Here is an 18382-nt window from a genome sequence, read left to right on the forward strand (position 1 = left end):
TGTCTGAGGCTTTCATCTCATGCGCTACATGCAGGTGGATGTAAACATGCATATCTGTATAGAGATAAGAGCTTCGCTTTGAGGTTTTATCACTCACACGTGGCATAGGGTAGCTTTGCTGGGCCAAACCTTAGCATCTCTAGAAGATCTTTCATTCATCTGAAGCCTGCACAACCTTCAAAAAGATCATTAAAACTAGCACTCCAGATTTGAAAACGTCAATACGCTTTGCAGGTAAAAAAAAAATTCATGCATTCATGACGCTCAAAAGGACAATGCATGATCACTGAAACACTAATTGTATAAACCAAATGGCTATGACTAAAAAAAATCAATTGAAAGCTTTTTCTGACTGTCTTCCAGTTCTAAAATACTAAATGAATTATGTATGGAATTTCTCTTAATGCTCTATTTCTTCCATGCACCATTCCTTTTTTTTCTTTTACAGCCTGCACCTCCAGTCAAGCCAGATCCTTCCCTCACAACATATGCATTCATGTTTTTTTGGATGTCCTACGTGCTGTGTTTCAAAAATGCATTGACTGCTAGGAATTTCGTCATGCAAGATTACTTAACTGAAATCCTCCTCATTGCCTTGTGCAATTATCTTAGCTTTTGCTGTCGTCTTTGTCTTGTGCATGTAAAGCGTGTGTGGTACTGCTGTGCGCATGATTTATGTACTTGTCAGGATTGGCCGAGAGGCTGTACTTCAAAAACCTCTTAACTGAAGATTGACACTGTTTCTGTCCAGACCCACATGTTTTATTTTTACAGTTTCTTGCGAAGTGGTATTTGGGCTCAGGTTGCCTTTTGTGATGGGATTGTCCATGACGATACCAGTTAGAAAAGGCGAAGCGTCACTGTGGAAAGCACTCACTCTCCTTCTTTCTCTCTCTCTCTCTCTCTCTTTCTCTCGTTCTCTTTCTCGCTCCCTCGCACACACACACACGCAGGCACACGCACACACCTCCTGATAGACAGCTCCATCCTTTCAGAATGCGGCCAAATGACTTGAACCTTAGGTGTGTCTTTTTTGTTTTGATTTCCTCTGCATTACTGTTGGTACCTTTCCAGCTAAAGTTCAAAAGTGAAATGGTTGCAAAACACATAACAGACATGTCTTCAGGCTTGCGGTTGGGCTTTCCCCACTGTCTTCTAATTACAAGTATATCAGGATCTTTTCATGGAACGAGATGGCAACAGTATAAGCCGCATTCAGGAGTTGTTCGGTAATTAGCTCATGTTGTAAATCTCCTTTTCTGGTGAAAAGCAGCGAAGCACAACGGAGGTGGTATTTGGTCAGCTGTCTCATATCCTCTCGCAGTCAAGCAACATGTAAAAACAAAAAAATTACAGACACATTTTTTGAACAGTTGTAAGCCATTCTTCAAGAACATAAGTAGAGATTGCTCTTGGGAAAGAGGATGTCAAGTGTTGTTCCTGTGATCATCTGTTGCACATAACACATAAATTGATGTAGATCCGCAACGTGGAGTTAAAGTGGTTTGACACCACAAAGAAAGCACCTGTGTAAAGTGCTCCAGTCAGAACCATTTTCAAATCCCATATGGCATTACAGCCACCATCAAAAAATCTGCACCCCGCTGCTTTACATCTGAGCCAGAAGAAGGAAGGGACTCAATAACCTGCATTTACCTAATGAAATAGCACCAAAATGATGAGGCTTCGGTTACAGCGCCAACATTGCGTGAATCGCCTGTCAGGTTTTCACTCTGCATGCTGCACCTTGTGCATGTGATTCATTGCTTCAAGAGAATGCATGCATGGCTGCAGCTAGTCTCATGTCAGACATGAAGGGCCTCCCAGACAGAACACAGTACAACATGCCTGTCATACTCCTTTTTGGCCTGTTTGAACATATCGTGGAACTCTAAATTCAAACAATCTCACAATTCTTTTCTGTACTGTTTGTTTCATTACTAAATCAGCTGAATCGATTGGACCTATTTTTTTTTCTGGTCCATTGGCTTTTCCCTAATCTACAAGTAGATCACAAAAACTCCAAAAGTACAATATTTCAGCTTCTAAGAGCTGACATTCAGTGTTGTAGGACTTGAAAAAGAAGGAGCCAGCATGTGGAAGCCCGGAGCATGTTCCGTTTTTTGATCTCACCAAGGTAGCAATGCCATGTTTATTTATTTGCTTATATGGGTATTCAATACAATGTTTGATCTTTTTCTTCTTTAGTTCTCCCACAATCTCCACACACTTTCGTGTTTATGGAGTAAAGTAGAAACTTTGTTGTTAATTCAAATTCTCTTGTGAATTTCCTTTCAATGAAATACTTGCTATGACGCCAGTAGCATGAGGAAGGACTGCGTTGCACAGCTTGTGTTTGTACTGTGCAGGATTAACGGCCGCTTGCTCGGATCCAGTCACAATGAGATATTAAACATTAACTTTGAGTAATTATTCAATGGTTGGATCTCTGTACAGCTATTAACTAACATATATACAGCTTTGGGCACAGTTAAGTAAATGCCAGTGTTAATATTTAGCTGCCAGCCGCACCACAGTCTAATTGCAATAGAAGCAGTGTGAAACAGATCCAGTTGATCAGTCGTGTTGTATTGATGCACTTGACAAAACAATCCAGGGAATGTGACAAATCATGTAATGCACAGTGATTGCATTTTCTTCTCGAGCACTGACCAAAACAGTTTCAGTATTGATGGTCCATTTTTAAGTTTTAAGAAAGGTGTGCTTGTTTTTCCTGAGGTAAATACGGTCTCACGTGTTCATATCCCCTCAATGACTTGCATACATTGAAACTGTTGTGGTTTGCTAGTGCCCAGGTTAAGTGTTGCTTTGTATGTGCAACTGTGCTGGTGGCGTTTCCTGTCAACAGCTTTTCTCACCCAAGTTCACATTCAATGAAATGTATGTGTAAATGTTTTCTATCAGTTTCTTCAAGTTGTAAATCTAAATGATAGTGAGAAATGTAAATTTATTAATTCATCTACGCACTCCTGTTCAAATTTTTGAGAGAGGAAATAAAAATACATACAAGTGCGCCCACGCTCATATAAATGGTATGTGGCTGGGGTCAGAATTAACCAATCACGTGCAAATTCATGTTAAAAGAACATAGATCAGCTACAATTTAAAGTGCCCCTGATAAACCCTCAATTGTGCTTTGGAGCAGAAACCTGAAAGTTTGGTGCTATCACTGATTGCTAATTAGAATTTGCACCAACTTGACTCACACCTTAAGGCTCCAGTTACAGCTGAAGGAAAAGATCCACAAAGGATAATGCTACCATCAAAATGCTTCACTGTAGGCATAATATTCTTTCAGCGTTGTGAATGCACCAATGATACCTCTTGAGATTATAGATTATATTGAACACATTTTGAAACCTGTGTTTGGAAAAATCTTTTGTTTGATTCTAAACAGTCACACAACAGTTGTATAAGGCTGACAACACTTGTGTGACCACATTAACTCAGTTGTTTAATTTCATTACTCCTCTCAAAAATCTATTTTGAATTTTCCAATTGAGTTATATATATAATATGTTATATTAGTGGTATGAAAATGTGAAATGATTCAATTTTGTCTATTTCAAAAAGCTTTTTAACAGGAGTGCGTAAACTTTTCCTATCCAATATAGGTTTCATTAATTGGGCTAAACATTGGCAAGTAAAAATTACGGCTGCATAAAAATTCATACCCCTGAAAATTTCAGTAGAGATGTTTTTTTAGTGCAACAGTCAGTACATACAGTATTAACGACGCCCATTATTTCTTTTTGCATGGGCTACTTTTTTTCACATAGCCAGGGAAAGGAGGAAAAACATTATACTATTGTTTCCTGGCTTGCTTTGTCACATTTTGTTAATAGTGTCCAATTGAAAAGATTCACGTGCACAGCCCTACTTATGTCCACTACAACTTGTGAAAATATAAAAGTGATCTGCACAATATTTTGGAAGTCTTTGAGATTACATGTGCACTCCTATGAGGAAAAAAAAACCCACTATCACCTCCACAAAATCGTTTTTACAAGTTGAAGTGGACAAGAGTACGAATGTGCATATGAATATTGATGGTGATTGGCTGATGCATATCCATTCAAACGTTGACCAAGAATAAATGATGCTTTTCCTGCTTTTACAAGGAGGAAGTGATCGAATAGATTACCGTATCTTCATCCTGACCTGCACGATAAGAGACCCATATCCCTCAGCAGCCTCAAGTAGCATGTTGCTAGATCTCTATTGATAACCAAGTGGGCCTCATCATTAGGCTAAGAGATATTTTATGGCCCACACCTTGTTAAAACAGCGAACCGTCACAGAGAAGTCATTACGCCATTTGTTAGGTTGTGTGTGTTGCCCGTTTGGAGGGGCCCTTGGTGAGAGAAGTAACTAGTCCCGTTGAATGCTTGAGTGGAGATCAATAGGCCCAATGTTTGAGTCACCAGCCAAGCCTGAGATGTTTAGGGATTCATCACTTTTGTTTTTGTTTATTCAAGTATCAGGTTAATCTGCTTTAGAAAAGTCTGCAAGAGGCCTGACCTCTTCCCAAAAGCTACAGCTGACCCCCCTTCTCCGCTGTTGACAGCTCAACGTGTCCATACTGCTCGGGGAAAATCCAGCGATGTATGCTTTATCTTTGGATGTGTTATCTACCTGATGGCTTCAAGGTTCCGTTCACTCTAAAGAAATCACCTTGGGGATGAAAAGAAGGAGATTATGTTTTGTGTCAACTGGAGCACTGCCCTTTATTGACACTTGCATCTGCCTGCTTTATGTGGCACTTATAATTTGACGATTTGCATTTCACAATGCTCAACTTTATCTCTTGATTGTCTTTGAACACTTCGGGTCTTTGTGAGCAACCTGGAGGATTGTACCTTTTCTAACTGGTCAACAGGGCCAGAGTGGGAATCATTTTCAGTCCTGGAGTTTCATAGCTCAGACTGGCCCATATTTGTTCACAAGGTTTCCTGAAGATCCACCATCCCAAATTAATCTACAAAAAAAACCATGCCATGTATGGTATTGAAGAAGACAGAGGCATTTCACATTTTGACAATGAAAATCATGATGACTAGAGTGAAAAACACCATTACCTTTATCTTCCAATACATCACCCCAAATTAATGTCAAACTTCCACCAGTGATTCTCAACCAATGTGCTGGGGCACATTAATGTCCCGTTGGAGCTCTTAAAAGGACCGTCAGGCCGTGATGATCCATTTTTCACTAACAAGCACAGTTTATGTATGTTTTGATCAAGAAAATGAAATTGGGTTTCATTTTCTTTTTTATCTATTCATTTTGGACAATTAATGAAATAATTAATGCCATGAAACCACTGTTAATGAGAAATATGGCCATGCTTGTTCTTTCATGTCTTGGTGGTAGTCACAAGAAGTACAAGGTCACAATTATTGAAGGTGATAATGGGTTGATTTCGCTCATAGGACCTCACATGTGACATAAATCCACAATATCGTGCAGAACGCTTTTGCATTTTCACAAGTTGAAGTGAACAAGAGTAGGAATGTCTATATTATTTTTGGTGGCAATTAATTGCCATTTCAGACACTAGGTGGCAACAAAACGTGACACAATATGCATTGCAATGCTTGCCTCCCTCCTGTGATGTAGACAGGATGAGATGAAGAAAAACAACAAGTCATCAAAGCTACAAAGACATCATGACAAAGGACAAACATATCACCCCACTCCTAACTATAGGACTGCTGGGTGAGAGTCCTGGTACTGAGATCCACGACCAGGTCTTAAATTAGTGTTACTTAAGTTAGTCAGTGCAATATATAATATAATATAATATAATATAATATAATATAATATAATATAATATAATATAATATAATATAATATAATATAATATAATATAATATAATTAATATAATATAATATAATATAATATTAGCAGCAATTCACCGGAACGTAAAAATTATTCATTCATTGCCTGAAATTTTGTCTTCTAAATTTATCTACTATATCCATCTAAATAATCTACAATATTCTCATTTTGGCCACAACAATAGTATTCAAACTGGTTTTGGATTACCTGTAGTTTAGATCACTAATGGATATCCCAAATGTGTAACTGTACCTAATGTAGTGTCCAAAGGGGACGACTAAACTTGTTACTACCTAGAAAAAGTAGAACATTACCACCATCTATTGGATTAAAACGGACGCACGGTGCACTTTAGCAATTAACAGCGCCCCCTGCTGCTGCCCCTCGAAACTTTCAACATTGACCCCAATGTTTATAAAGACTTTTTTTTCCCCTCAATACTGGATGCATTGCTTACCCCTTAATATACAGGCATTTTGCTGTCACAAAGGGGTTTTGGCCCTTGTACCTGGAGTACAATGAAGAAAACTGATGACGGGAATATTTGCTACAAATTAAAATCACAAATCAGTACAAATTATCGCCTCCATGTATGCATTTTTTTTTTTTTTACAGAGACTGTTTTTCCCCGCATCCCTTTATGTCCAGGCACGGCGTGTTACACCGGAGCTAGAGAGTGGTAGCGCACAGTCAGAAATCTTTTATCCCCACCACCATTGAGCAATTCGTTTTACATTAAAATAATGTTTTTATTTAAATTACGTTATTAAGAGGTTCAGGTTAAAAGGTCCACTCTATTCCAATCTAACTGCTGCTTCCATGGCTGTTTGTTTTGCACCTACTGCGTGCGTGCGCTTTCGAAGAAAAATCATTCTTTGCAATAGGCTTAAATGAAGTATTTTGTTGAGTGTTCCGCGGCTAAATTAATTTAAAAGGACTTTTATATAGACCGGGGGTTTTCAACTGATTTTGTCCAAGGGACCACCATTATAACCAAGAAGCAACACTGCTTTGGCGAAATACTACTTTATTTTGTACCGAGGGAGGATAGCCTTATACAGGTTATTTATTTGCATATGTAAGTCTATTTTGGGAATTTCAGCTGCATTTGATATAATTTGGATGAGTAAACGATTTACACAATTAGCTAAAAAATAAATCACGTCTAAATATTAATCAAATTTTATTTTTAAAAATGTTACAATTAGTATTTTCCATTTCATATTTCGCAGACCACCTGCAATACCGCTACGGACCACTAGAGGGCCACAAACCACAGGTTGACAGCATGCTTGTCCTGTTTATCATGTCATTGGTGAAAAAACGACAACCTCTGATTGAAGAAAGTGAAGTCGATTTTGTTTTTGCACACACCAAGACTCGTTATGCCATATTTATTTATCTATTCTCATAGGACCAGAGCCAGTCTAGGTAAACGCCACAAAGCGTTCACGTGTGTGCACTTGATTATATTAATTTATTTCCCCCATAGCGGTTTTTTTTTCTTCCGCTGAGAACAACGGCTTGTCCCGTCCGCTCGGAGTGTGCTGACACTCAAAACAAGCCACGCCATCTGGCGCTAACACCACAGCTGATTGGCTGATACTCTTTCGCGTTCAGACAGATTGTTGTTCAGCTGAGGCTCGATGAAAAATAACAGCTTGTTATACTGATTGTCGCGGATGATTTTTCCCTGGATCAAGGCTACTTTTAAAAAGTGAAAATGTAATTACTCGCTCGATTCATTCATATTTGATGAGGAATGTGAGAATGTAATGTGGACTCATTTGAAAGGATATTGAAGTAGCTAATGTTAGCTGGTGTTGAATTGCTTATTTAAAGAGGTGGCTAGTTTGGCTAGTTGCGGTTAGCATCATGGCTAACTCTCAAACGAGTTTGCTGTTTATTAAATAAATATTTATGTCATGTTGATTGTAATTAACAACTTGAACAACGCGCGTTAGCCTCTTGCTATCCGGGGTTCGCACCGTCACTAAGCTACCTCCTATCTATTTGTCTCCAAGGTGACGGGGCTTGTGCTTTCATTCATCTCGTTCCGCCTGGTATCTTTCTGCAAGACGCGTGCCACTGTTGATCATTCAAGATCAACTGTGGTGCTGTCACGAAGACCATATTGTGGATGACTGACGTGACGGTGCTGCGTGGCTGTCGCCGCCGGGCGGGCCGATGTTAGGAGCGGGGAACACGGCGGAGTAGGTCGGTCAGGAGATGCCGGAGTGGGGATGCCGCTTCTTGAACACAATGCTGTAGTTGAGGGTCTAGAAGAGTGTACCTACCTCTCTAAATCGACACTTGGACACGCGAATCAACTTTTCTGCCCAACCAGTAGTGGCACATATATGGATGGTGGGGTCGCAGTATGCCCACCCCCTCATCTACCACAACAAAACAGACTGGAGGGAGCAGCAGTGCAGGAGAGGGGCCCATGTTTGCCAGCTCTTCCTCTTCTCTTAACTCATCTTTCCGGTTTGTCCCAGCTTTTCTTCTGGGTGTGGTGGCAGCAGTAGTGTTGCAGCTGTCATGGGGAGGCCTGTCCCTTACATCTTTCTTTTTGAAGCTCTTCATTTATGTGTCATTCGCCCTACTGTGTTTCCTGGCTGGGAGCTTTGTTCTGCTTGTCAGGAAGAGTCCTCTCAAAGTCAGCTCCTTTGACAGACACAAGAAACATTCAGTCCAACAGCTGGAATTCTTCAATAAGCTCATGGTAAGAAAATAAGACACAGGCTCCCTCCTTCAACCAGCCACAATATTTCATAATAATACATCAAATTTATTTTTGCAACCATTTGCACAAGGGATACTGTAGAAAACTATCTCACTTTGCTTAATTTGATTATTTATGAATTGCAAATGTATCTGTGCCTGTGGTATTTAGTGACAGGTAAATGAGATAAATATTAGGCGCAGTGCCGTTCGACGTAGCAAATACCACACAGTAACTTTGTCTCAGTGCTGATTGGAACTAAGCAATAATAACAGTGCAAAAGCTTTTTTTTATTTTTGACACAAGTATTTTTAAATTTTCATTACCTGTACCGCTTGTCCCCACGGGGGGTCGCGGGCGTGCTGGAGCCTATCCCCGCAGTCATCGGTCAGTAGGCCGGGAACACCCTGAACTGGTTGTCAGCCAACCACTGGTATTTTATAATATTAACTAATTGTTATGGCCGATTGATGTCAGACGTTGTCGTGTAGCGCTGAGCAGAACTAATGCAATGGTTTCAGTGAGCTCAGTGTACATTTACAAGGCTTTCAATGAATTGATGCCTGAAAAGAGACCATGTACTTTCATCAACAACTAACAGGCTGACTCACTAAGGAAAGTGAAAGTGTCTCCACTGTCTGGCTTTTAGCGACGCGGTGGCTGTGTTTTTTCACTTTTGCGCTCAATGACTTATGTTGATATTGTAGGAAAAAAATCACATGTATGCATTTTCTTTTATGGAGAGTCTTAAAGACAAACTTTCAATTCCTTCCTACAGTTCTAACCCTAGTATATTTTCCCCAATCTCCATATCAATAATTTACAGCGCCCCTGATTGAAGGGAATAAACTGATGTTGACTGTTTTTCCCCAGACTCGATTTGTGGCCCCAGTACAAGAATCGAGCCAGAGTCGGAGAGTGGTGGTGTCACACAATTTGGACAAAGCACTTAAGGAAGGTAAACTAAGAATTTTTATTTCATTTTTTTCGTATGGTGGTGCACAGGATGAAGCTAAGGTTGTAAGTCATGTGCACCAAACTTTATTTTACTAGGAGCATAATTCATGAATGTCTTCAGAAAATCTAGTCCCTCTACTCCCATTCTCGTGTGTCTTGCATTTCTCATGTTACAAGTGCATTATTAGTGTTTATAATTATAATGTATTTGTCATGTATGTAGAATATCATTTGTAATATATTTATATTACTATGCCTACTACTTCATGCTGAGCAAATGAGTTGACCTTGCTTTGCTAAATTTCACAACAACCTCAGCATCTAAAAAAAACTGCTGACTGATGGATCTTTGTTCCTTCCATGTCATCACAGCCAGACGCTGATATTTTAACTCTTAGAGCAGTGTAACACGTCTGCAAAATGAGTTGCAAAAGAGAGAAGCAGTTGGCTTCCTTAATTACACAGAGGGGTGTGTATTTCAACCTGCTGGAAACAAATAACATTGGTAATATTGGGCATTTGGATTTCGGATCAAAAGAGACAAAAGTTCAGAATTCTATTTCATGGTGTTTACATCTAGATGTCTTTAACAACTCAAGACAGAGCACCTTTTGTTTGAAGCAAGCCACTTTTCAAGAGAGCAAAAGCAGGCTCAACCCATGACTGTACTTGCTTCACAGATCAGCTTGTGTGTTTTTGGATCATAAGCTGATCCCTTTTTTTTCTCGGCATACTTTGGCCTTTCAATCACTTAGGTCAAGGTTCATCTTTGGTCTCATCACACCTTAAAACTAAGCATATGCACATTTACTTGTTAGATAAGTGTATCATTGGAAACACTGTACAGTAATGGGAATATATTTTGGTACACTGTTTCATGTGATATTTTCTGTTGTCAGCCATGCTAAAGTTATTTTCTCAAACCACTAAATGTTTTTGATGAAGATGTTTTTTTTCCTGCCCCCAGTGTTGGACTATGCCTACAGAGACTACATCCTGTCCTGGTACATTCCTTTGAGTCGTGATGAGGGCCAGTTGTACTCCATGCTGTCAGAGGACTGGTGGCAGATGATTGGCCAGTTGAGATGTCGACTGGCTGATATAGATCTTGTGAACGTGGTGTGTTATGACACCGTCCAAATTTTACATGCACACTTCACTGGTCTCAAGGCTGCATCTGCAAGGTACACACTTCTACCTATTTTTTTTGCGTTCATAAATTCAAACAACCAAAAACGTATTGAATCCAAAAGGTGGTGTGGCTGTGTGTGAACTTTGAAGAAAAAAAGTTTGTGTTGTAATTGAATTTGGTGTCGTAATGTATGTAATGATGCAACTGTCACCCAATTTTTCACTCTCGAAATTACATTATGTGCCCTCACTTTCTGTCACCTCCATAAAAAGTGCAAGCTTTTGCTATCATGAAAGGCCAGACAAGGCTTAATAGCAGCCTTTCTGTGTAAGATAAATGATGATCTTTAGTGTGTATGAGTTTTCATTCAGAACTCACTGCAGTGCTCGGTATTAATCTCAATAGGACTTTAAGCAGTTCAATACCGGGCTTATCCTGTTCACTCTTCTTTGTGCATCTTTTGTGTGGACAGACCGGATGAAGGAGCTCGGCCATTCCCTCTCCATCCGTGTTTGGTTAGTCCGGAGTCAGAGCTGACCTTCCTCCGCTGTGTTGCCAGAATACTGCTGCTATGTCTGCTGCCGCAAAAAGACGCAAAGTCTCACACACTACGCTGCTGCCTCACAGAAGTCATCACTACTAAAGGTATTTGAACTTGCTTGTCACTCTGCGTGATTCGAAGTCAATGCTTATATGGTAAAACAAAAACAGAAATCAAGTAATGTGGTTGCAAAATGTGGATGGTACGATTTTATTTGATTCCCATGTTCAATCTTGGGAGGAGTCGATTTTCAGCTGGCAGTATTTGTCCATTCAAAAGTGCTCTTGAGCCGCCAAGTTTGTTAGAGCAGCACCCTTGTCAGCTCACCTCAGAGATTTTCAATTGGACACGGCCAGGTACATTGATGTGCAAAATGTTCATAAATGTATCTTGGTTTAATTTTAAACATGAACAAACATTGACATTTTAACAACAATTTTGGAATCATTTTTCTCAACACACACGCAAACTCGTCACGAATAACACACAAAAAGATTTTGCATCTACAGCATTTGGAAATAAACAATTGCAACAGCCAAAAGTATATGTAATAGTAAGTAGAGCTTGAATTGGAGATTTGTTATTACAACATAATGCCCCGAGCACTTGTTTGTCATCTAATGCTTTATTCTTCATGCAAATTTGATCATCAAGTCTTCATTTTTTTGCATGTACTGCAGTGTTGAAGCCTTTGGTGGAAGTTCTTAGCGACCCCGACTCTATAAACAGGATGCTGCTGTCTCAAATGGAGCAGCGGGAGCAGCAGGCGGAGCAGCAGAAGAAAGCTTACACCTATGCTGCCTCTTATGAAGACTTCATTAAACTGATATCAACTTCCACAGATGTCATTTTCCTCAAGCAACTCAGGCATGTCACTAAACTAATGCACACGACACGCACAAATGATGGAATGGAAAGACACTGCGAGACTTGTAGGTCTTACTGTCCGTACGTACCGAGTGCAATGTGCACAAACATGTTTCGTAAACGATGTTAAGTGCTCATATTTTTGTCACTGCGAGACCTTTTTGTACTGAGTGCAATGTACACTAACATGTTTAGCAAATGGTGTTAAGGGCGCATCGTTTTCCAGCTGTGAGCTGATGTTACCATGGGAGCAGACAGTGTCTCGGAGGTGATATGAGAAACCTCAATGTAGGAAAACAAATCAGATTGCTATTTTGTCTCATTCGTCCAAGATATTCTGCCAACTTCGGTCCTATTACTCATGTTCCAATTGCTCGCCACATTACTTTCTGATTCAAAAGATAAAGAATAATCGTGCATGTAATATTTGTTGTACATGTAATGCTGTAATAATCCTGACGTCTTAAGACAGTGCTTTTGCTAAATAACCCAATTTTTCCTCCATCCAGGTATCAGATAGTGGTAGAAATTATTCACGCTACCACCATCAGCAGTCTGCCTCAGCTCAAGAAACAGAAAGGTACTATTTTTTCTTCTCATTAATATCAGGTTTTTTTTTTTTATTTAAAGCATCATTCAGGGTTTTTGGATTACCTCTGATTTTTGCCATTACATATGTTTAAGACACTGCACGTCACAATAATGAGTGGTGAAATATATCGTATGTATCACGAATATATTGTATATCTACTACGCACCAACAGAGCGGTGCTACCAACTGTAGTAATTATTATTACTTCAGTACATTAATACTTTATTGAAGTCTTATCAGCAATTGGGTTTTGAACCCGCACAATCTATTGAACACGCACGCTTTTGAATATAAAGTGACAGTGATGACACACGATGTAATTTTGGTGTTTGGCCATCTTTCTGTTTTTCTCTTTCTTCCCCAGAGCGCAAAGGCAAAGAATCAGCAGCCATGAAGGCAGACCTGCTAAGGGCCAGAGATATGAAACGATACATCAATCAGCTGACTGTTGCTAAGAAACAATGTGAGAAACGAATCCGTCTACTTGGTGGACCAAACTATGAGAATAATGAAGATGGAGGAACTGATGATAGCGATGAGCCTCTAAGCCAGAGGGTATTATTTTTTTATTTTCTAACCATCTTGTAAAATGAAGCCTGAATCATTATGATTATATTGGCTGAATGTGCATGTGATTGGACCAAACCTCATGAGTCTCATGACAGTCTTCTTCCCTCACATTCAGATTCTCCTCTTCGATGACATCATGTACAATCCAGGTTACAGGGAACATTTTCGAGATTACATGGAGAGAGTTGATAAAAGAGCTCTGATAAGCTTTTGGGAATTGGTGGAAACATTGAAAACTGCCAACAAGGTGACACGCATGCCAAAATATTCACTATACAAAGTCATCAAAGGTTTAAATACAATACAGTATGTGTGGGTGTGACCTTATATTTTCAAATTTCACAGAATGAAGTTCCCCAAATTGTCGGGGAAATCTACCAAAAGTTCTTTGTAGAAAGCAGAGAGATTCCAGTGGAGAAGGTTTTGTTGAAAGAGATCCAACAAAGTTTAGTGGGAAACAGAGGAACGCAAGTCTTTGTGAGACTTCAGGAACAGGTCCAATTTCCACAATTTCCAAAAAGTCAAGCATTGTCCAGATGAGACTACAGTATCAATTCTGTCTTTGTCAATTTCTAGGTGGCTGAGACGATGAGGGAACGTTACTACCCTTCTTTCCTGGTTTCGGATCTTTATGAAAGGCTCATCAAATGCGATGAGCAGCACAGCCAATCACGGTGTAGCACTGAGGAGAAGGAGGAAGGGGTCAGACATGCAACCGATTCCTAACATGAATGCACACGATCCACTAATACCTTGGTGTTTACATTCCTCTTGGGTGTAAATAAGGCTGGGCAATGTAGTTGAAAATGTCTTTGCAAACTGAAGTATTTCTTATCAGCTGTCATTGTTTTCCATGATCAAAATAAAAATGGAACTATAAAGATAGCGACAACAAGCATCTAGAGAAAAACACCTTTGTGCTCCATATTTATCTCACATGCTTGTAATTGTTGCACATATGTGCCATACTGTAACCTCCGACTGCACCCGACAGAACACCTTGCAATTTGAGATCAGGGTTTTGATTTTTTTTTTTTTCTCCTCGTATTGTGGTGTAGTGTCGGGGTCTTGATACTGGAGAGGAGGTGTGTGATGAGGGCAGTAAAAGAATCAATGAACAGGCCAGCTACGCTGCCACAAAACTTTGCCAGTTGTATGACAAATTGGAGTACAAGAGACAAGCCCTGGGCTCTATTCAGAATGCACCAAAACCAGATAAAAGGGTAAGGACCTATTTATAAATTGTTCCCGTTACAACTAATCATTAACCTCTTGATCTTTGTGAGGGTGTGGATACAATTAGTACAATGTATACCAATACTTTTTAACACAAGCCACTCCAAATTGAATTCTTGGCACCTGCAAATCAATCATGAATGCATTTACTATTGCGCAAAATGTTTTGTGTCCTAGATTGTGAGCAAACTAAAGGAAGAAATAGGAGCCATGGAAAAAGAGCACAGTGAACTCCAGCAGCATATCACCAGGACGGATTGGTGGTGTGAAAACCTGGGTCACTGGAGGGCTACAATTACTACTGCTGAAGTAATTGCTTTTTCATGCAATATATAATTTATCCTATACATAAGACTACTGTGACACAATTAGCCAGCGGATTTTCTATATCGATCATTTGGTAGGAAGAAACAGATGCATTAGATCTTGCAATCCCTTCACTGACTTCTTTTTTCACAAAACAGTACAATCCCACAATGCTTCTCTTCAAAGCATTGACAAATGACTGTCTGGTACTATCTAATGAGCCATTGGAGAGTTTGTGGGAAAATCAGTTTTGTGGTCATTTTAAAAATGGTCAAACTAATTTGAGATCTAATGATGATCTGTGTGTTTCAGGCTACAGAGGAAGGCGGGGAAACTGTAGCTTGTTACAATGTGTGTGTCGACCTGTTAGAAGGCGAGGAGACGGTTAACAGCCGCTGGAGCGTCCAAAGAAAACTTAGTGAATTCCATATGTTGCACCGCAAACTGACTGAGGTTAGACAGCATCAAACTCTTAATTCCACCAACCACATCCCTGGAATACTTGTTGTCGTAATTCGATGTACAATATCACTGCATTCGACTAATTATAGTCTTGTTCTCTCAGTGTTTTCCATCTCTGAAGAAACTCCAATTACCATCCCTCAGCAAACTTCCCTTCAAATCCATCGACCAAAAGTTCTTAGACAAGAGCAAAACTCAGCTCAATACCTTTTTACAGGTAAACCTGAAAACTGTACATTATGTGCAGTCATCTTTAGAATAATATTTAGGGACGGATGGACAAATACCTCAAAATCAATTGTTTAATTCAAGTCAGCACAGTTGGCCACATTGTTGCTGACCATATCAACAATTTTCATAATTTTGTGTGTTTGCAGCGACTGCTGACAGATGAGCGATTGTGTCAGTCAGAAGCACTTTATGCATTCCTCAGTCCGTCCCCAGAACACCTAAAGGTAAGCAATTTTTCCTCAATATCGTATGCTTTCATTTTGATGGCAATACAATACATTCCCGTTGTGCTCTTATCCGATGTTTGAAGGTGATGTCCATTCAGAAGAAGTCCTCTTTCTCTCTGGCCTCCTTCCTGGAGAAACTCCCGGGGGATTTCTTTTCTCATACAGAGGTAGCGACTCATGCAGAGCGTCTGGCCATCATTTGGACTACATATGCCGTCATTGGTGCTTACAGGAGGAGGCAGACGACGACAGCGACTTGTCAGATTATGGTGATGAGACAGACGGCAGGAGAGACGCTCTGGCCGAACCTTGCTTTATGCTCATTGGCGAGATATTTGAACTCCGAGGAAGTGAGTCCATCACTTCCTGTATCATCTTTGTTCGTTTTAGTCACACTATGTCGGGCATACGTTTGTTTTTCAAATGCGTTGAAAAATTCATTTCTCTATGTTTAGGTATACAGTTATATTTAAATGTGTGTATTTCTGTTCATCTACTCAGTGTTTAAATGGGTCAGGAAAACTCTTATTGCACTAGTCCAGGTGACATTTGGACGAACTATCAACAAGTGAGTAACAAACATTGTGTCAATCTGAAGTGTGAACATGATGTCGTGGATACACTCTTAAAACTTTTTGTCCTGCTCAACTACAGACAAATCAGGGACACGGTGAACTGGATCTTCTCTGAACAGATGTTGGTCTGTTACATCAATGTCTTCAAGGACACTTTCTGGCCCAACGGGATTCTGGCACCACATGTCAATGTCCGAACTGATGCCGAACGCACTGAAACCAAGGAACGAGCTCAACAAAAACTACTTGATAATATTCCAGGTAGTAAACAAATAGGAGTGTGTGGGCATGATATCCAAAAGATACAAGGAGCTGAGTGAACTTTTTCTCTTCTCTTACCTTGTATATCAGATGCATTAGCAAATCTAGTGGGCCAACAGAATGCCCGTTATGGAGTCATCAAGGTCTTCAATGCCCTACAGGAAGCTAGTGCCAACAAACATCTTCTCTATGTAAGAACACAAACTTTCTTTCCTTTTTTTTTTTTTTTTTTTTTTTTTTTTTATCTCTGCAAGCGTAACAGTTTTGTCTTTTTTAGGTCTTGATGGAAATGCTACTTAAAGAAGTGTGTTCTGAACTCAGAGCAGAAGTTGACAACATGTGAACAAGTATATTTTCATTTTCAGATATTTTGTACGAGTTTATCTTGTGTGTGTGCTTATTTCATATTAAACGTGGCTTTTTCTTTGCAGAACCTGCTGCCAGAATTGTGATGAAGGGATACCCAGAGTTGGATAAAAACAGGGTTTGGATTTTGTTTGAGTGACAGTTTGGGTTTTGTTTCAGTGACGACCTTATTCATTGGTTTATTTTTTTCCATCTGTCATAAATGACAACCTTAAAATGCTCTCTATTGTTGCGTGGGAGGAACAATGCGATTGTGCATCTACAGAGCACACAATGAGCCATTAAAAGTGTTATTTTGTTGCCAATGACAGAGACAACAAAGACAGCCTAATGGAATTCTGAGTGATTTTCTACGACATGTTTTTTTGATTGGCTGTATAGAAAATGGTCAACTGAGGGGACAAAAAAGCGCTATGTTGGCACGGACTTTGCCTTTCTAAAGTGAATCGCTCATTACCTACCAAGAGAAATCGACAAAGCAGTAGTTGGCTGATTTAAATTGTAAAACTTGACTGGAAGGATAACATGCTGGACTGTGTTAATGTTGGTACAATGTGGAAATACACTTGATTTGGATTATTTTCACCCAAATGAAACTAACGCCACAATTCACACGTGTGAATTAACATTTTGAAGCTGTGACACGCTTGTTCTTTATCATTAGCAGTAAACAGTAAACACCAGATCTGTATTACTGCCAGCCAAGATCATTTCTTGATCTAATGCTCAGAAAGCGGAAACAAATCGTGAAAGTAGAAAATTTGGTTGTTGAGTCATCATGTTCAAACTGATTATATGTAGACCTTGATTAAATGCAGCAAAACAAATGAGGTTCAGGTTGCTTGTTGCCTTTGACAGGTGACAAACGTGTTGAATGCAACCTCTCAACATTCCTGCTACACAAAATCTGAGCAACACTTGTGTTCTGTGATTGTTGTTAAGGCTTATAATTGTGCAATATAATGCCATGTAAAAGTCGTTGTGATTATTTTATTTATAATTATTGATAGATTTTATTTTTACCAACAATTGTTTAGAGAACATTTATATAAGCAATAAATACATTAAAAAAAAAAAACTTCCATGTGGTATTTTGTCTTCAAAATGGTTTATAAAAATGTAAGAATAGTGGTAACGTAGAGATTTTGTCAATCTGTACTTAAGTCGAATTACACATATTATTCCAGTGTTTGATAAGTAGCATTTCCTACAGTGAAGTACAGAGTAGTATTTAAATAAGAGTACCATATGGATGGTCAGAATTCTGACTTGAAGGTGAGAATTCCCACTTTCTGACTTTAAAGTCAGAATTCTGAGAATAGTCAGAAGTGGGAATTCTCACTTTATTTTCAGAATTCTGACTTTAAAACTTGAAAGTCAAAATTCAGACTTAATTTTGACTTTAATCTCAGAATTCTGATATTTAAGTGAGAGTTCCCAGTTTAAAGTCAGAATTCCCACTTCCTGACTT

General features: G+C 39.3%; 1 protein-coding gene across 2 annotated transcripts; it reads left to right on the top strand.

Annotated features, from left to right (window-relative positions):
- Window positions 1-7419: 7419 nt before the first annotated feature.
- snx25 (sorting nexin 25) lies at window positions 7420-17987 on the top strand. 2 transcript variants are annotated; one of them, XM_085906074.1, is made up of 23 exons: window positions 7420-7588; window positions 7888-8588; window positions 9462-9546; window positions 10513-10729; window positions 11150-11322; window positions 11899-12085; window positions 12595-12665; window positions 13042-13232; window positions 13363-13494; window positions 13593-13742; window positions 13824-13949; window positions 14306-14470; window positions 14661-14792; window positions 15102-15242; window positions 15355-15468; window positions 15629-15706; window positions 15793-15876; window positions 15942-16059; window positions 16211-16277; window positions 16364-16545; window positions 16636-16736; window positions 16823-16892; window positions 16977-17987. In XM_085906074.1, the coding sequence occupies exons 2-22, from the start codon at window positions 8244-8246 to the stop codon at window positions 16886-16888; spliced, it is 2925 nt and encodes a 974-aa protein (XP_085762200.1). In that variant the 5' UTR covers window positions 7420-7588; window positions 7888-8243; the 3' UTR covers window positions 16889-16892; window positions 16977-17987. The 2 variants fall into 2 exon arrangements, with proteins under 2 accessions (XP_085762200.1, XP_085762201.1); XM_085906075.1 differs by lacking the exon at window positions 7888-8588 and having other exon boundaries at window positions 7427-7588; window positions 16977-17986.
- Window positions 17988-18382: the final 395 nt, after the last annotated feature.

Source organism: Syngnathus leptorhynchus, chromosome 2 (genome assembly GCF_054491065.1).
Source record: "Syngnathus leptorhynchus isolate UIUO chromosome 2, UIUO_Slep, whole genome shotgun sequence".
NCBI lineage: Eukaryota > Metazoa > Chordata > Actinopteri > Syngnathiformes > Syngnathidae > Syngnathus > Syngnathus leptorhynchus.